General features: G+C 40.8%; 2 protein-coding genes across 2 annotated transcripts; both read left to right on the forward strand.

Annotated features, from left to right (window-relative positions):
* Positions 1-639: 639 nt before the first annotated feature.
* ppp2r2aa (protein phosphatase 2, regulatory subunit B, alpha a) lies at positions 640-11,092 on the forward strand. Its single transcript, XM_062382827.1, has 10 exons — positions 640-960; positions 1,370-1,447; positions 3,154-3,251; positions 3,391-3,556; positions 3,725-3,837; positions 4,172-4,349; positions 5,398-5,562; positions 6,358-6,527; positions 6,645-6,736; positions 7,388-11,092. The coding sequence occupies exons 1-10, from the start codon at positions 954-956 to the stop codon at positions 7,665-7,667; spliced, it is 1,347 nt and encodes a 448-aa protein (XP_062238811.1). The 5' UTR covers positions 640-953; the 3' UTR covers positions 7,668-11,092.
* Positions 11,093-12,813: 1,721 nt separating this feature from the next.
* Positions 12,814-17,237, forward strand: bnip3la (BCL2 interacting protein 3 like a). The gene is made up of 6 exons (XM_062382839.1): positions 12,814-12,963; positions 14,031-14,301; positions 14,409-14,490; positions 14,584-14,690; positions 14,806-14,955; positions 15,573-17,237. Exons 1-6 carry the CDS (start codon positions 12,885-12,887, stop codon positions 15,619-15,621), a joined length of 738 nt encoding a protein of 245 aa, XP_062238823.1. The 5' UTR covers positions 12,814-12,884; the 3' UTR covers positions 15,622-17,237.
* Positions 17,238-19,171: the final 1,934 nt, after the last annotated feature.

Below are 19,171 nucleotides of genomic sequence, written 5' to 3' on the forward strand. Positions count from 1 at the left end.
CGGGCCGACGGAGCAGTTCATTTGTCACTAGCTCTTCACATCTACAAACTGAGGTGGACTTCATTAGACTGGTATTTAAACTGAACTGACTGATGTCTGGCAGGTGACCCCAGAAGTGCCTTTATGTACTGTTTATTTTCATTTGTTGTCAGAACAATGAGTCTGGATGCTACCTGAGGCCTAATGAACAGCAATCATCCAAATTGATTTTGTTTTTGTCAAAGAAATCAATTGATATCGAATTAATAATTAACTTAACGTTATTTGAAACATTATGATTTGAATTCATTACATATGATGTAAGTCTAAGATAAAGTGAAATTAAACTATTTAATCTAGTTCAGTTTTCTGACTCCACTTTTGCTGAATTCACAGTGCGTGCGCGGGTGAGCTCAATTATCTCCACTGCCACAACGCAGACGGGCGGGGTTCAAGCTAATCAAGGGTTTTCAACATAGACTGTATGGCTTTCACACAAAAAGTCCTTTTGGATTTCCATTGGGGTCGAAACGTGCATAAATCAAGTGACCCGCCCCCCCCCCCCATCCCATGTTGTTGACGGTTTGAGAGCCAGCCGGGTTCAAATGTCCCGGTGCTCCGCCCGCCACCGCTCCCTCACGGTGAAGGATGTTGAGCGCCGCCCGAGTTGCGCCATTTTGAAAGTGTGAACGCTGGGAGAGGCAGAGGCGAGGGAAATCTCAAAGTAGAGAGCAAAGTCTGAAAGACACCACTCGGGTTTGTACTTTACTTTCCTCGCTCGGAAACTGCTTCGGGACGTCTGTGTCGCCCGGGCACTGGGACTTGTTCGGTGAGCGGAGTCCCGAGCACCACTTCCCCGCTTCATTCCTCCGCTGCTCCTCGGTCAGAACCGCCCAACCGACCCGGGTCAGCGGCACTGCCCTGCTCCAAGTCCAGGGCCCGAGCCCGCTACAGATACCCCCTCCGTCCGCGCCATGGCAGGTAAAGCTCCAGACCTCCGACGGTGATCGTGTCCGAGTGGTCACTGTTATTCTGCTGCGTCCGTCCCGTCACGCACATATGCTGGGTTTGTCTCCTGTGTTGTGGTTAACCAGCGCAGGCTAACTGACAAGCTAGGATACTTCCAAGATGCTAGTGCGCGCGTGTGTGTGTATGTGTGTGAGTGTATGTCACTGTCAGTGTGAAAGTGAGTGTTCTCCACAGCAAACAAGTTTAAAGTATCTGCCCCAATAGGTAGTTCGTCCAACAATGATATATGATGAGTAAAAAGTTACACACCGCCTTGTTCTGTTAGCACAAGTAATTTAAGACCTTTTTATTAGCCTGGGTAGCACAGAGCTAACGCCTGTAAAGTTGTTGTGTTGAAACGTATGTTGTTGTGTTGTTGCAGGGGCCGGTGGTGGGAACAGTGATGTGCAGTGGTGCTTCTCTCAAGTCAAAGGAGCCATAGATGATGATGTCGCAGAAGGTAAGTCCATGCTGTGGTCACTGAACTGAAGACCTGCCCCAGTGAGCTGTCTATATGGCACCCTGTGTACGCCTCTGTTGAGTTAGCTTCAATGCTAAAGGGTTTGAGGTATTTATACATATGAAAAGCTTTATGACTAATGGCTATTTGTGAGCACCAGTCTGTCTGCACTGGAGGTAAGGGGTCAGTGGTGTGTGACGCTTGCTCATAGTCCAGTAGGCCTGTTATAGACTGGTCAAACTTTCTATTTCTGACATTATTGCTGCAAACTGTCAACAGCCACTACTTTTATGATCCCCTAGTTTATATTAGTCCAGTGTGTGTTATTTAATGCTTGAAAGTGCAATGCATATTAGAACTGAAAAGTCACAGGTTTTAAACTCTGCAAGCCGAGGACATTTTGCTATTAAGAAGTAAGTTCAGAGTTCTTTGGTTGACTAACCATTTTACTTGACTTCTACTTCAGATTTGCTTCATAGTGCATGAATGTCCTAGAACTAAAGGGTCTGATCAGCTAAGTCAAAAGGAGAACTACTTGGATTCTGTTGGTATTTAGCCATGCGGTTGGAAATGGACATGTTATGCAAACCAATTACAATAGAGGTGACTGGAATTGCAATGTGATCAAAGCATCACAGTATGAAATGAAAACCCTGGCAGGAAAGTGTCCTGACAGAATGTGTCGACCTAGTTCCTTGCATACACGGTTCTAATCAATAGTGGATTTTTGATTTGATGCATTACAACCCAGGTTGGGGGGCTTAACGATTTGTTTAGATTATTTACAGGAGTTCATATCTGCACAGATATTTTGAGCCGAAGTGATATATATATATATATATACTCATTGTAGTTTTTGTATCCATACTAGCATGAAGACCAAAAGTGAAAAATGAATCACCCTTTATTCCATAGTCCAATTAGTAAATTCACAAATCTCTTACTCTTATGTTTAGAGTACATGAGGATGGCACAGTTGTTTACAGTAAGCTTGGCCTTAGAACAAATATATAAATGTGAGCCTCCCCTTGTGTCAATAGTATACATAGCCGTACATACGCTGAAAACACGACAGTAATGTTGCAGGTTTTATTTTACTTCTACTGAAATAGTCTGCTTCACTTTTAGTTTTTATCTGTGAGCTTGTGTGGAGTCAGGCAGTCCCAGGCACTTTGTTCTGTGTTACTAGAGGAACAACACCATAGTCTATATTAAGGCTTGCTCTAGCTCAGAATAGTGTGAGTCAGTAAACAGGGATTGATTGTTTTATTGTAGGATTTGATGAGAATGCTTGTCTTTGAGAGGCACTGAATAGCAGCAAAGTTTGTTTTCCACCTCATCCTCAAGTTCCAGTGCACTACCACGTTGTGGTGTTTGTATATTTAAACATGTGCAACACTGATCAGTTGTGTTCTCACCGTGGTTGACAATGTTTTCTCACCTCATAGGTTTTTTAAAAGGCAGTAAACATACAATATTGATATAGCTGCTGGAGGAATATCAGGTATCATTGGGGATAAGTAAATCGTTCAACTAGAAAACCTCTTGTTAATCAGTTTGAAAATATTTTCACGTTGAACACACCTCAGATTTACAGAGTTGGTTTCCTCACTACAGTTGTAAAATACATTGACCTGTAAAATTAGCCTAGATTAAAAAAAAAATAGATGATTTGATTGATTCTAATTTCAAAAATGTATTGACAGCGGACATCATTTCTACGGTTGAATTCAACCACTCTGGGGAGCTGCTAGCCACTGGGGACAAGGGAGGTCGTGTTGTCATCTTTCAGCAGGAGCCAGAGGTAAGTTTTGGTCACTCATCTGATTAAAGTTATGGCTGCACATTTTATTTCATTCAGAATCTAAGGTGAAATGCTGGTTCCTGCTGTCAGTAAAGGTCTTGAACTTAACTCTTTTCTGCTGTCTGTTTTTCTTTTTCAGAGTAAGAATCAGGAACAGTGCCGAGGAGAGTACAATGTTTACAGCACCTTCCAGAGCCACGAGCCTGAGTTTGACTACCTGAAAAGCCTTGAGATTGAGGAGAAGATCAACAAGATTCGATGGCTGCCTCAGAAAAACGCTGCACAGTTCCTTTTGTCTACAAATGGTGAATAGAACCACCTGATGCTAAGCAAAGTGATTCACTGAAATAATAATTAATTGGTGATAATGAGCTATTTTTAAACTGCAGTCTTGCCGACTGGTTGTTTCAGACTTCGTTTGGCACCAAGTAATCTAAATCTATTTTATGATCTCTGCTCTTTGACTTTGGCAGACAAAACCATAAAGCTGTGGAAAATTAGTGAGCGTGACAAGAGACCAGAGGGCTACAATCTGAAGGAAGAAGATGGCCGCTACAGAGATCCCAACACTGTCACAAAACTACGGGTGTGTATAATTTAATTTAACACTGTCCCAATAACTGGTACTTGTTTTTAAATGTTTTATATGTCAGATTAGTAATTATTAGCAACAGCAAAAAGTATTTCCTTGCTTCCCATGCATTCCCTATAGCAGTAAATGAAGGTAGTGAATTCAAACTGTGATAATTTGATTGGTTGCAAACGACATGAAAATACATTGATTGCAGCACTTTCGATCAAATGTTGATTCATGCTGACATCCAGCCATCATTGCCTCACGTTTTATTAAAGATGCACAGGTTGAACAATACACATACAAACACAAGTGATGGTGATCCTAACCCTGCTCCTCTCCTTAGGTACCCGTGTTCAGGCCCATGGACCTGATGGTGGAAGCCAGCCCTAGACGAGTGTTTGCGAATGCTCACACTTATCATATCAACTCAATCTCAGTCAACAGTGATTGTGAGACCTACCTGTCTGCAGATGACCTGCGCGTTAACCTCTGGCATCTGGAGATCACAGATCGCAGCTTCAGTATCCTTTTGTTGTTTAAATGTATGCTACATCATCTTTTACAGATCACAACAGTTTTCATGTTCCGTGGAGGAGATAATGCAGCCCCTCAGGACATTACAAAGAATTTCTATGTTTTTGATAATTGGGCATTCAAGTCTCTAAACAGTAGACTCTTAATTGGAAATGTTCATTCGTAGTTTCGGTATAGGTTGACAATGAAAACATGTCAAACTTCTGATGGATTTTACGAGAACATTAATATCTGACTCACAGTTGGTTTATGATGTGACCTCGCATACATCCTGTTCACCTACCCACAACACATGCAAACTGGATAGAGTCAGACGGTACTTGCTGCAAAACTGAACTTCTCTGCATATAAGGACACCTTTTCTGATCCATAACTGTAATTCACTCATCTGTTTTATTATATAGACCATGCAAGCAATGATCACATTTTTGTGTTGTTGAAATACAGTAATTAGTGTGCTATTTAACTATACCACCAGATGTCCCCAAAGAATCAGAATCAGAATTTTGATTGCCATGTATATTTGCAATAATAATAATTATAATGAAAATAGTTATGTTTTTAAACTTCTAGACATACTGTAGTGACTCTATAGTTGAAATGTTGTATATGTTTGACCCTGAAGAAGTTTCATTTTGAAAATGTTTTCCTGCATTGCACTGACTAAAGATGTGAAGTGTCCTAAATCTCTAATGAGAGTAAAATTAATTATGCGACGGCCAAATGCTACCATTGTTCGTGCATTCCCAAAATAAGCCGGTATTGATGTTTGTAATTTACAAAGTGCTGAGCATCTCTCTTAGATATGATGGTAGAATCTGAATACCTGATCACAGGCAGGATTATTCAAGCATATTTTCTTATAGCTGAATAAGAAAATATGTATTACTTAGAACATGTGGGGGAAATTCTGATTGCAGGCTGTGTGTACTAGCCCTGTATGAAAACCTTTTTGTCTGATTCATATTTTGGCAGTATCTCTTTAAGTTGTGTACATGTCTGTTAAGCCACTTGATCTTAACCTCACTTCTTCAGATATTGTTGACATAAAACCAGCCAATATGGAGGAGTTAACAGAGGTGATCACAGCTGCGGAGTTTCACCCCAACCAATGCAACACCTTTGTCTACAGCAGCAGCAAAGGCACCATTCGTTTGTGTGACATGAGGGCATCAGCCCTGTGTGACAACCACGCCAAAAGTAAGCCAATTTTTTTCATGCTGTGTGCCTGCAGGGGAGCAGTTTCACTCTGAGGTGTGTGCTGAAGGAAAATGGATGATACACAATGAAATAGGTTTAAATGTCTAAGTTCTCTCTGAAAGTGGAAAAGAATGCTTAGATGCTTATAAAGAGCCTAAACTCTGGATTGACGTACCAGAGGACATTGGACATGCCACATCTAAAGCTGTATTTAAATCCCTTCTTAAAACCTATTTTTGTAGTTTATTTCAGAATTTAAATGTATTAAAAATTAATAATAATCCTCTTATAATTTTATTGTTCATGTGTAAGTTACATTTTAAGTGTTATAAAAGTACTATACAAATCAGACTTGTTTTTAATTCTATGAAGGTAGAATTATCCTTATCAATCTACATGCTTTCAAATTCCAGATATTTAAGTTGGGAAATAGCTGCTAAAAATTTAGACTACAACATTTGCCAAGAAAATGTAAGCATTAACCAAATCTTTAGTTTCCTGTGAAGTCTGAAACTCACAACCACCCATTATCTCCACCATCCTTTGGTAAGGGGAGAGGGAGGCATGGAAAATGATTGCACAAGGACTGCTTTAGAAATTTACAATTTAAGTTGCAGCACATTAAACAAAAAGTTTAAAAGAGAATGATGGGAGTGTCTTAGGTCTCATCAATGTTTTTTAAGCTTTTTTAAATTGCAATAAATTCTACGCGGCTTTAAAAAAAATGTAGTCTGTTATTGTATTTAGTAGAAGTCAGGGTCAAATAATGTCATGAAACCTTTTCTTTTTTTTAAGTATTTGAAGAGCCAGAGGATCCGAACAATCGCTCGTTCTTTTCTGAAATCATCTCATCCATCTCTGATGTAAAGTTCAGCCACAGTGGACGCTACATGATGACCCGAGACTACCTGACTGTCAAAATCTGGGATCTCAACATGGAGAGCCGACCAGTAGAGACATACCAGGTGTGTAGCTTCTGCCGTGCCAAGACAAAAGATAGGTTTACTGTTTCTCCATAAGAGGGGAGTGTTGTCAATATGTTATTTATCTCATGCACAACTGTTCTTTCTTTCCTTAACCAGGTGCATGAATATCTCAGGAGTAAGTTGTGTTCACTCTATGAGAACGACTGCATCTTCGACAAGTTTGAATGCTGCTGGAATGGCAACGACAGGTGAGCAACTTTTCTTTTTTTTTTGACCGATCTATCTCCACAGAGCTGTCAGTTCTGGAGAATGCTCTGGTTGCAACCATTATCATTATGCAGCTAAATGCTTTGGCTTCTTTTGTATTTCTTTAAATCAATTACTGTCTTATTGGGCAGGTCCCTTCCTAAATGGTGTCAGGGGAAAATAACTTGTTTCAGTTGAAGATTTGCACATTAATGAATGATTCAAATTGTCGTTAAAACTTGATGACAACATAGCAACAGAGTAGTTTGCTAGCTTAAAAAGGCAGGACGTTGAGAGGAATGCATAATAAGACATGTACCAGTCTACATCTGGTGAGTCAGACTCACCTTCAGGAGAAGTCTTTTAATAATTTGAATGTATCATATTTGGTTTCTCTCACATATTCAACATTTATGATGCATGTTTTTGGCAGACCCTTATCTGAAGACGTAGAAAGTGACGCTGGTCTTATCACTTACTGAGGTTATCTGTCCCCTGCAGAGCATAAGGCTGCACAGAATGTGGTGTGGGTGGGAGCTGTATTCTGTCCATGCTCTGAATAGTCTGGCATATAATTATCCTTTTGCCTTTTATTCAGTTTTCTTCATAATTGTGATTTGGCTCAGCATCAGTCATACCTTGTCTCTCTGCAGCGTTGTGATGACGGGTTCCTACAACAACTTCTTCAGGATGTTTGACCGAGGCTACCGGCAGGACGTGACCTTAGAGGCGTCACGGGAGAACAGCAAGCCGCGATCAGTCCTGAAGCCCCGCAAAGTGAGCACAGGTGGGAAGCGCAAAAAGGATGAGATCAGTGTTGACAGTCTTGACTTTAACAAGAAGATCCTCCACACTGCCTGGCATCCTTTGGACAACATCATTGCTGTGGCCACCACCAACAATCTATACATATTCCAGGAAAAACTCAACTAGCATCTGTTGAGCCGCTCAGATCCCAGTTTCTGCCTGAGACCCACTGCTCTGATACACACGCAAAACAAACATCCGTCTGTCTTTGACTAAATCCCCAAGTCTTGCTAGGATCTGCCCGTAGTTCTTTAAGTTTTGAGCCTTTTTCAACAACAAACCGTGGCATTAACACATTACGTCCAAGCTGACCCCCATAAGCAAGTTTTTCATGTGTATTACATTAACCTAACATAAACATGCAGATCTGAGACCAGACTTTGGGACTTGGTGTCAAGGGTTCCTCCACTAGAATCACTCCATTCACAAAGTTTCTGTTTGCAGCTCCACTACATCCCAAACCAAAGGGAAAACGTGTTCCCCACACACACACACACACACATACACACATAGTTGGTTAGTTTGTTCTGTTATTCTTTTGTGCCATTGTGACATGATTCATGATTCATATGTCATAGCTACCAATTGTCCAATAGTTTTTGTAGCTAACATGTGTTATTATTTTCAAAAGGAGGTTCTTCTGTTTATCTGTCACCATGCTCCTTTTCACACAGACCTGAAACACTGCTAATACAAGCTGTCAACACTCCATATCCAAATATTTGTATTTTTGCCAAGTTCACACAAACTTTATGTACACAAATGATGGCCATGTTTATTTGCATTTAGGCAGAAAAGTCAAATCTTAACTCAAATGTCCACAAGAGATGCATTCAGGATGACAATGTCAAGGAATTGTTCTGTAGTAGTAAATTTGCAAGCAATGAAACTACTATAACATCTGCTGATGAAAGAGTAAAATCTGCCTTTTAATGCAGGAAATAATGAACTACAATTAATCCCTTTAATAACAGGTATGTTTCTGAAAATGTGTCTCCAGTGTAAGAGTTTCTGACACAACTGAGATGAGTGTCCTGAGCAGAATCCGGTTTTCAGAACATTCGCTGGTCTCAGTTGCATTGACAGAATCTGACTAAACGTTCACTGAGAACCTGATTGGTCCATTTAAACTTAACAGGAATGCATGTGTAATTTCTTGTTAATGAGCTAAAACATTTAAAAAGAAGTCTTACGTAGTCCTTTTAACATAGACACAATAATGGTGTGTGCTTGTCTGGCATTGTGTTATTGGAAGTTGAACAGGGGCTGATCATGCCAAAGTAACTAGTCCTCTTCACTCTGAAGTTAGAATCGTTTAAAACTGTCTTTTAGAAAAGCTTCCGTCGGTCAGATCGCACACCCTCTCACATGTGGGGACCACGATCAGAGCTCAGGACAGAAGATTATAAACATGGCGTGCTGTGGCCTGATCCTCTTGTGGTCATTTGCAACATCGTTGAGCGCCGCCATCAGCTTCCCCACATAGAGCATGTCATGTAGATTGATCGCTTTACCCTCTGGATCTTCTGTTTGTAGAGTTCTGTTTTTTTATGATGTTTTGTACCGTACCTGATAAAAGAAGAGTAACCACTATAGCTGATTTATTTTTGTATAAATGAAAGCAATAGGATTACAGTCTGATCACTGTAGTTTCTTTAGCTGTCTATCTCAGACTGATTGTAGATGGAAGGTCACTTGACAGTCAGGTGACCTTTTCGTATTGACTGTATGACTTTGGGACGTTTTGTTCATTCTGGCAGGTATTTGTTTTGAGAGCGAGAGACTTTTTGTGACATCGGGGAGGTGTTGTCGTTCCTGACATGGGATGTCCGCAGAAAAGTATTTTCAGGTGGTGTCAGTATCTCCATAGTCACAAGCACTTAACAGTTTATTTTTTTAATTTGGCTGACTGTAACTATTTGGGAAAACCTTTTTGGACTCTTCAGATATATATCCTTCCTAAGACGATTAAGATCTTAAAGTTCTGTTACTGTGCCATGGTTCTGTTTATGAATAATTGTTGCTTTTTGTGAAAAGAATGGGTCCTTGTGGGCCTAAGTGGGGAAAGGCATTTTAATCAACAATTCATATTAAAACTGTTAAATCAAGCTCTCTCTAAAGCTAGTCAAGTCAATTGACTAGGTAGAGTTACTGATGATGAAATGTCTTCTCTCTCCTGTGATGCAGGGTTAATTCTCCTATACAAATGTGTTTATTTAAAAAGGAGAATTTGTGAAGCACTTAGTTTGCAGACAATTATTGTATCAAAGATGTCATTAACAACTGTACTGAGCAAATTAACTCGGCTGTGTCTCTGCTGCACTACGCTTCGGTCATATGCTGCCCCTTTACTTTGGAGCAACTCTTTTCACTTCATTACATTGTTCTGGTGATTGCTTAAGCCATTGAATCAGGGCATGCAGGTCCACTGGGCCACAATTATGTGTCAGTCCTACAACGGAGAACTGATTTCCAAAATGACTACCCATCTCCAAATGTGAGGTTAAGCTACTGTCTCTCTCTCTCTCAGGGCTCTGGGTTACGTCCTCTGGTAATAAGACACTTGGCTTTTTTCATTTTCTCTTGCAACCTTTTAAAAAAGTGTTTCTTTATCGTCTGCTGCAAGTTTGTGTGAGGGTGGTTCAAGTTATTTGCCTCATGTCATATATGTAAAAAAACCTGTACAATGTGGCACCTTTGTCCCATTCCACAGTCAAAGATATTCAGTCAGTTCGTAAACAATCAAAAGCTTTGGCCTGTCATATAAATGAAGCGTTTGCTCACTCACTATTGAGTAATTATTGTTCTAAACATCTGTTGTGACAAATGTTTGAAGATGCAAAAATCTATACAGAGAGGTTACACAGATCAGAATTGAGTTTTTTTTTTATTAAGTAAATATTCTCATTGGCTTTTCCAACATCCCATCTTTGCAGACACAGCAACACAACTAACAAAACAGTCTTTTTCAATTTCCCCTCATGTCTCCATAGCTTTTATTGAAGCTATGGTATAAACCACAAAGATGTTCACAACAACCCAAATTGCCTTTCTTATAGCATTAAAGAGGAAATATAATCAAGTATGTTTCTTGAACTTTCTGGCATGCCAGACAGGAGACTGCTCAGGGGAATTTACTGCTGCTCCGTGATCAAACCTTGTACCTGCAAAGCCGGCAGCTTCTCAGGAAAACTGCCTTACTCAGAGGTAGATCATGGTAGACGATACTTCTTTTTTTTTTTTTTTTTACATTTAAGTTTTCTGTAGTGTCTTTTGGAGCATGAACCTTGCTCTTCATACAGATTTAATAAAGGATCATTAAATCTCAAGGAAGCTGTTTAAATTGGAGTAATGAGTTTTTTTATATACATGTCTAATGTATCACAAGAGCAAAATGCACTTTTATTTTTGTGAATTTCATTAATTTGTATCGTTTATTTCTTTCATGGGGCTCTTGAATAAAGATTGTAGGAGAGCTTCGGTGATCTGTTTAAATGGTTCATTGTACAGCTTGGTTTGTCGAATGTAATAAAGAACAATTTAGATGAAAAGTTAAAGAATTTCAAAGAACATGATTTCTGAACAAAATGAATGTGTTTCTCCTGATCAGATAAATACAAGCTTTACCAAAATTTTGGGGATGAGGATGTTTATCCCTCTGTGTCAGTGACCGCTGAGGCCAGACCCTAGATTGTGGGCCAGACATGTTGTGTTTTCAGGTGGTCTGTCCCTCCCATTCTCCTGAGCAAGCTATTTCAGGAATGCCTTATGGGAATTTCTCCAGTGGTCACTTGGACTTGACGTCACAAAATGTTTTTGGTCACAACTCACGAATGGACATGCTCATTAGAACAATTTAAAGCAAATGTCTAACAGAATGAGAGAGGTCCAATTTGATGGCCGACTTCCCTGTGATGTCAATGTTCTGCTAAATCCCTTTCCTGGCCGTAATTCAACACCAACAGGAAGAGGAACACTTAGGAGGGGAGATTATGACCACAATTCCTGCAACATGACAGGTTGGCAAATTCACACAACTGTATGGCAGTAATCCATGGTATTGTTGGGCTTATGAAAACAAAATATTTTCATAACATGGTTAGGCTTATTTTTGACTTATCTCATCACCAAGGCAGACACAACATTTTCAAATCTCTGCAGTGGTGCCATACAGTGCTGCTGTTAGTAACAAATGTTGACTCAAAATTGAGTTACAACTGCAAATTCCTTATTACTGCTTGTTCCTCCAATATATTCAGATCTCAACTACCTGAAGTGCATTCATCATGTTATATAGGTCTACAGTTTAATGATTAGTCTACATCTGCTCCTTCCACTTCGACCCAATTGGGTTCAACAGGGAAGAGCCAGAGGGTCACTCAGGTGCTCTTCTGTTCTGCTAATCTGAAGTCTTATGAATATATGATTCACTGCCTGTTATTACAGGGTACTGTGGAAATGCATCAGGTAATTTACCTAAATCAAGCTGTTCATAATGCACTAAGACACTTTGAATAAGCTTTTGAATTAACATACACTCAGTGGATATATTTCAATCAATCATATTTAATTTGTAAAGCCCAATTTGTTTCTTAGAGCTTTACAAGGTGAAAAACATCCTCTGCCCCTAATCCTCAACAAAAGTAAGGAAAAACTACCCCAAAACTCGAACAGGGGAACAAATGTAGAAGCCTCAGAGAGAGACCCTTGTGAGGGTTCCCTTCAGTAGTGCAATATATGCCGCATATAACAGCAACAGCAAAATAACGGTATTTACAACATTGATTGAGAAGATACAGTTTCCAACATAATATAAAGGTGCATCAATGTTTCAGGTATTTAAACATAAGAAAATGTCTTGGAGCAGCAATGACATGAATTAAGGAGTTGTCAGTAATGGTGGAGGATGTGAGGAGTGAGTGACAGGATAGGACTGGAGTCAGCTTTATTGTCATCAGGGCTCAAACCCTCCTCACACTGGAAGGACTCAGACAGAAGAGTGGGTCTACTGGCCTGCTCGAAAAAAATCTTTCACGTTTGCTAAGTAAAGACATCATGGATCCAATGGATCTTTGATGTCTTTACTTAGACACCTACACTCTAGCGAAGCCCTCGAACAACATGGGATCGAGTTAAAAACATGTTTATAGCAGGGGAGCAAAGAACACTTATAAATGTGGATTCACTGCATTACTGCTCACAAAACAATAATAATTGACAGAAGAGCGAAGAAACAACATCTGCACTAATGTTTGTTTTCTGCATCTGTATTTTGTGGATGGTGTGGACTCTGGACTGACTCGGCGCACGCGCACTGTGCACTCTGCGTGTCCCGCAGCTGAGATGAACGCTCAGCCTGGTGGAGTCAACATGTCCACCGCTGCTGCTCAGCGAAACAACAACGAGGAGCCCGGGCTCCACGGTACGTAGCGGCTCCGCGGGTCTCTCCGTGCTCCGCGTGACAGGGGACACGGTGGCCGACATTGAAAAGTGTCTGTTTTTGATCATATCCGCGTATTTTCGAATTTATTGTGAAAGTTGCATCGCTAATGGAATTTCCTCTTCGCCTTCTGGGAGGGGCGGAGGGTGTTGTTTAGCGTCACCGCGAGAGTCGGCCAATTGCGTGGCGATAAACGTTTGATCGACGGCCCGGCAGCCAATCACGTACGCCAGACGACCGCTGGGCGGGCTATAGCCAAATGAAAACAAGTTTTGGGACAAAAGACCGAATACATATTGCTTTTATTTGTTGTTTTATTTATCATTTCTGGTAGAAGCTCTTATGATGCTGACGCCTTGTGTAGTCGAGTCATTTTTTATTCAGCTGCCGTTCGACTGTCTGTTTATTTAGATGCTAGTTTTAAAGGGAGACAACGGCACCGTGTTAGCATACCGCCTGAGCACAAATAGCACCTAAAATACATTAAACAAAACACCGAACTGATTAAAGGAGATTTGACGCTCGCAGAGAAATGTGTGTTTTATATGTGACAAAAACATCAGAGCTGGAACAGAACAGCGACGTGCCTGGGCACATTGTGTCACACTGCCCTCCCCAGTTCCAGTTATGCAAGAGCTCACATGAGAGCAGCCCTGACTGCAAACTGTGTCTGTGTCTGTGCAGCCGATCACACAACAGACAACATGATCGAGTTACAAGGTTTTTTATTTATACTCTAAATGCTCGACATGGAAAGGGGAGATATGTGCTGCAAGGTGGATGTTTTGTTTTCACCCATGCTCACATTACATAAATCATTTAGAAAAAAATGTGCAAGCTGTTTGTGGGGCAGTGGCACAAAGAAATGCACGCGCTCATGGACGCCAGTGTTTCAGGGAACGTAGGTCAGCAGTTTCCTTATAGATAGAGGACAGATGCATGTTTCTGTTTGGTGCACAATCTGCTTTTAGATTTGCACTTAACCCAACAAACCAAATCTCCCTTTCTTTCGTCCTTCCTTCCCTCCTCTTGACCTTCGTGTTGCCAAGGCTCTTGGGTGGAGCTGGAGCTCAATGGGAACACAGGGACCAGGGGCGTGGAGGCACACCTGCACATGACACCCGTAGCCGACGAAATAAACGCAAATGCAGAAGCGAGCCAAACCCTGCAGACCTTGGAAGTGGTGCCCGAGGATGATGACAACTTCATCGGAGGATTAGAGCATGTGCCGTCATCCTCCTCCATCCACAATGGAGACATGGAAAAGATCCTCTTGGATGCACAGCATGAGTCCAGCCCAAGCAACTCTGCCTGTGATAGGTAGGAATAAAGGGCATCACATGCTATATGCATGGAGATAAAGTGCACTTGTATTGTACTGTTGAAAAAAATGAGGTTTATGACTTTTCTCTGATGTGTTGACTCAGTCCTCACAGGCCTCAAAGTCCAGATCAGGATGAGGGTCAGATAATGTTTGATGTGGAGATGTCCAGCTCAAGAAGTAGTCGGGTAAAACACCATGATAAACTCAGAAATTTAAACCCTTGTCATGTGTTTTCATTTCATGTTAAAAAACCTATTGCTTTACCCCGTTTATTGCAGTCAGAGGAAGATGGTTCAGAGAAGGACAGAGAGGACGACATCCTAATGACCAATGAAGTCGACTGGGTCGCTAATTGGTCCAGCAGACCAGAAAACATTCCACCAAAGTAAGAATACTCTCGTTTCCAGTATCATACTGCTAATGGTCATCCAGACCATCCTCTTGAGTTAGGTTCTGACCTGATGATTAGCATTAACTGGTTGATTGACTTCTCCTCACAGGGAGTTCCACTTCAGACATCCTAGACGTTCTGAATCCCTCAGTATTAGAAAGAGTGGCGCCATGAAGAAAGGTGGCATCTTCTCAGCCGATATCCTCAAAATCTTCATCCCTTCCTTACTCATCTCACACATCCTCGCCATCGGCATCGGGTAAGTCTTAATTCATGCAGCTCCGTCTTCGCGGAAACCAAGGCTCAGCCTTGGAGTGGCTTGCAGTGGTTTGCCCAGACCCGGGGCCTCATTTATAAAAAAGGGAATGTGGTGAAGAGCAGACCCCAGCAAATCAATCCTCCTAATGATGAAGTCTGGATTTTTTCCTGAAATCTTCCAAGAGCGCTGTGTGTAAGAACACAAATGTGTGAGTGAGTTTCAGTGGAGATTTTCATGGAACGTTTGCTGCTAGCCCCCTTGTAAAGTGTCAGAGTGAGAATACAGCAGGAAATTATCTCAAACTGGTGAAAGGAAGATATAGACGAAAATGTTATCTCGGAAAGACAATGAGATTCACGAGTTTAAGGCAATAAGGCCGGTGCAGAAATTCTAAAACAAGTTGCAGAGCGGGCAAGAGACAGTAAGCGGCGATTGAGGGAGGAGCTACTGTCACCAACAAGTTAGAGCGTCTGAAAAAGATGTTGTCCGGCATGCTTTTGAAAATGTGAACCGTATTATTTATTTATCGCTGTGTTCAAAACGTTTTTTTTAATCATGTCTCATTTTTTCAGCTTCTTTATCTTCCTGTTTCATGGATGTGTGTGTTTTTGTTCCAGGGTGTACATCGGGAAGAGAATTGCCACAGCCTCCACCAGCTCCTACTGATGAGAGGAGGAAGCAGTGCCTGTAGGTTCTCCTGTCTCCAACCATCGTCCTGTGCTCAAGATGTCTCCCTGCACCTATTTGTACACCCACACTTCCTCCTCCTATCTGCATTCTGTTCCATTGTAGTCGTTGTAGAAGTAAACACATGACGTTTTGTGGTCGCACTCCAACATGTTTTGACACAGAGTAACGTTGTAACCCTAGCAGTCGTCACCAGCTTGAATCCCGTAGATAACTGATGCTGTTAGAGCTGGAATACATTAGTCATCTTTTTCAACTCAAAACGAGTACGTGACAAGGATTTGATGTCGGACGGCTTCGGGGGTTGTGTGTTTTCGTTTCTGAAGTTTCTCCCAATTGTTTTTGATTTGATGTCACAAGTAATCTGGCCTCGTCCTGTGCTGCACGTCTCCTCTGGTGGCTCAGCAGGCAGAGTGTGTATGCGCCATATCCCAATACAAACCAACTGAATTGGCTCTGGGAACAGAAGGGGTCTTTTATGTCGCCTTAACTTTTCTTTTTTTTTTAGCTTTACATTCGCGGTGCAGTTAACTGAGGGCGGGCAACAAATTGTGCTACACAAGTGGGATTCATTTTTTTCAATTCCACCGATTTTTGAGCATGGAATTTGAATCACGTTGACTTCTGAGCGTTTCTTTTAGAAGTTTTTAAGGTTGGAAAGCTTCAACACTGGCTCCAAAACTACACAGTGTGGCTGTTTGAGTATATTATAATGTTGGAACCAAGGATTGATGGCAGTTTACCAAGCCATTTGCTATTATTATTATTTTAGTTGTTTTGCCTACATATCTTCTTTAAGACATAATATAGCAGCAATGGCAAGGTGCCAAATTAATAATTTTCACCACCGCACATTGGTGATTTAAGACTGTTTCTCATATGTTTAAGTATTTAAAGATGTAGATGTGAAACATAATTAAAACTGTGATCTACCCCATGTAAGACACGCCTTCTTGATATTGTTTAATTTCTATTTACGTTGATAATAATGCATATTATAGCTTATGCATAGCGGCAGTGTAATTAATGTATCCTTGCTGTCATTTAGTTGCTCAAGTGTCAGTTGCAGAAACCACCACAGAGGAAGGAGTTTGCAGGGGACTCATGTTCAAGTGTTATACAACTTTAATCTAGTTTTCACTTTGCAATCATTTCCCATAGTATGATACAATGAACAGTGCATATAGCGTGTTTAGAATGATCACAGAAACAGATATGTGAAGCATTTCCTGAAGAAGATGCATGTGATGGCTGTTTATTGATGCTGGTTGGAAGACTGGATGACTCTTCTGTCACTATTTGTGGATTGATGACATTATAACCGTACAACCATAATGTACAGTACACTAATTGGCAGTCTTGGTTTTCGAGCGCTCAACGTGCATTTAGGCTTTAATGCATCATAAGACATACTAACTTATAAGCTGTACATGTCATCATATCAGGCTTATGTACAGGTGATCGATGTGCAATACATTTTGAAGTTGAATAAAGTTTGTACTGTACACAGTGGCTGAGATATGAATACTAAGGAAGTGAATAGAACTTGATGCATTATTGAAGCCATGATAACTAATAAAATGCACATATCCTCATGGGTTTTCTTATATCTGATTAGTGACCTTATATGGTACTGTTGACTGAACACAGAGGCCAGTGGACATGCAGTAAATTACATTTCTTTAACATGATTAGAATAATACTTTTAAAGGCGAATGTGTTGGATTGTAGCAGGTCTAGGTTTTTTCAGGATAAATCTCACTTTCTCCTCCCTGGTTATTTCAGGTATCACACACAGACACTTCTAAAACTTAAGTTTCTTAAATTAGTAGCAAACATATCTACTAGCACTGAGTGACCCTTTTTGAGTACAAGCAAGTTCCATCAATGGACATACTCCTGTAGCAAATGAACACCTGGAAGCTGCAGAGCACATCCATAGTATAGGCATCTGAGCTGCTACACCGTAATTGGTTCACGTCTTTGCTCATGGGCTCCTCGGTGGTGGTAATTTATTCCTCCTCTGGTTTGTTCAGGAGTGAACCCTTTACAACTAAGGTTCAGTTGTCTTAACTGTTTTTAAGTCCTTTCCTTTTATTTATTAATAACATCATAATTACCTTGATGGAACAACCTGTGAGCTTGTTACTTAAATAGCAGCCGTACTGAATGAACATTTTGTCTTTTGTAAACGATGATGCCAAATTTGATTCCACCCATCTGAACGTTTTACTGGAAACATGACATCAAAGTGTAAGATCGCTCACTGTGGATGGATTAAAGGCCTGACCGACCTAAGGATTACGGGCACAGGGCCAAAGGGATCTGGTGGCCCCTGTGCTGGAACATATGCTTTAAATCACTTTGATATCTCTTGATAGCAAGTCAAGCAAATAACCACAATGAGGGTCAACTGCAAAAAGATGAAGGATGACTTAGAAAAAAAAAATTTAACAAGGAGGCACCAAGACCTGCATAATGACACAAAGAGATGCAAAACAAAACAACATAGTATTATGTTGTTTTGTTTTGCATCTCTTTGTGTCATTATGCAGGTCTTGGTGACACAAAGAGATGCAAAACAAAACAACATAGTATTATGTTGTTTTGTTTTGCATCTCTTTGTGTCATTATGCAGGTCTTGGTGCCTCCTTGTTAAATTTTTTTTTTTCTAAGTCATCCTTATGTTGTTTTGTTGTTACGCAGAGCCCTACACCCTTTTTTAATTGAGTTGGAGGAAGAAATACAGACGACATCTTTCTTTTCTTCGTTGCAGTTTTTCTTTGCTCAGTTGTTGATCCTCAACATCTATCAGCTCCAACACAGTCTGCTTAGTGACACTCACCCCTGTTCTGAAGTAAACAGAGATGCCAGAGAATTGGTAAAAAAGCAAACCAGAAAGTGGAAGACGCTCATCAGCAATGAGCATAGAAACTCTACCTCCAAACTAGCGAAAGTTAGCAAACTAACTTAACTTATTGTAAGTATTGTAAGACCACTGTAACTTATTACAATGATCAGGATGTAATTGTTGCAGTGGTCAGGACAGGGTCGGCCCTGGCAATGTTGGGGCTCTAGGCGAGATTTCAAATTGGTGCCCCCCAACATACACACGCAAACTGTCATGCATCCCCAAGAACTTTTGGACTGTATACAGATGCACACAGAGGCAGACAATTTCGTAAGCTATAAAAATATATAATGAAAAATATAAAAAGAGTCTGAAATCAGCTGCATATCATGTCGACAAAGATAAACATTAATGATGTCCACAATTGATTCTTACGCCTATATTGTTCTTTCTTCTCCTCCTCTACTTTGTGGTGCTTTCTGAATTGTGCACCTGATAATTTAATCTTTCTTTGATTCATCTTTGACTCTAACCGCAGTCTATCACGGCAGCATGTACGTCAGGGACACACCTGAGGCGGAAGCGCAAATTCTGTGCGAGCCGCCGCCTGATTGTTAACACAGGGAGCCATCCAGGAGGATGTTTTAGATGCTGGCTGGCCTGTCCATGGAGCCACGG

The sequence above is a fragment of the Platichthys flesus genome, chromosome 3 (genome assembly GCF_949316205.1).
Source record: "Platichthys flesus chromosome 3, fPlaFle2.1, whole genome shotgun sequence".
Taxonomy (NCBI): domain Eukaryota; kingdom Metazoa; phylum Chordata; class Actinopteri; order Pleuronectiformes; family Pleuronectidae; genus Platichthys; species Platichthys flesus.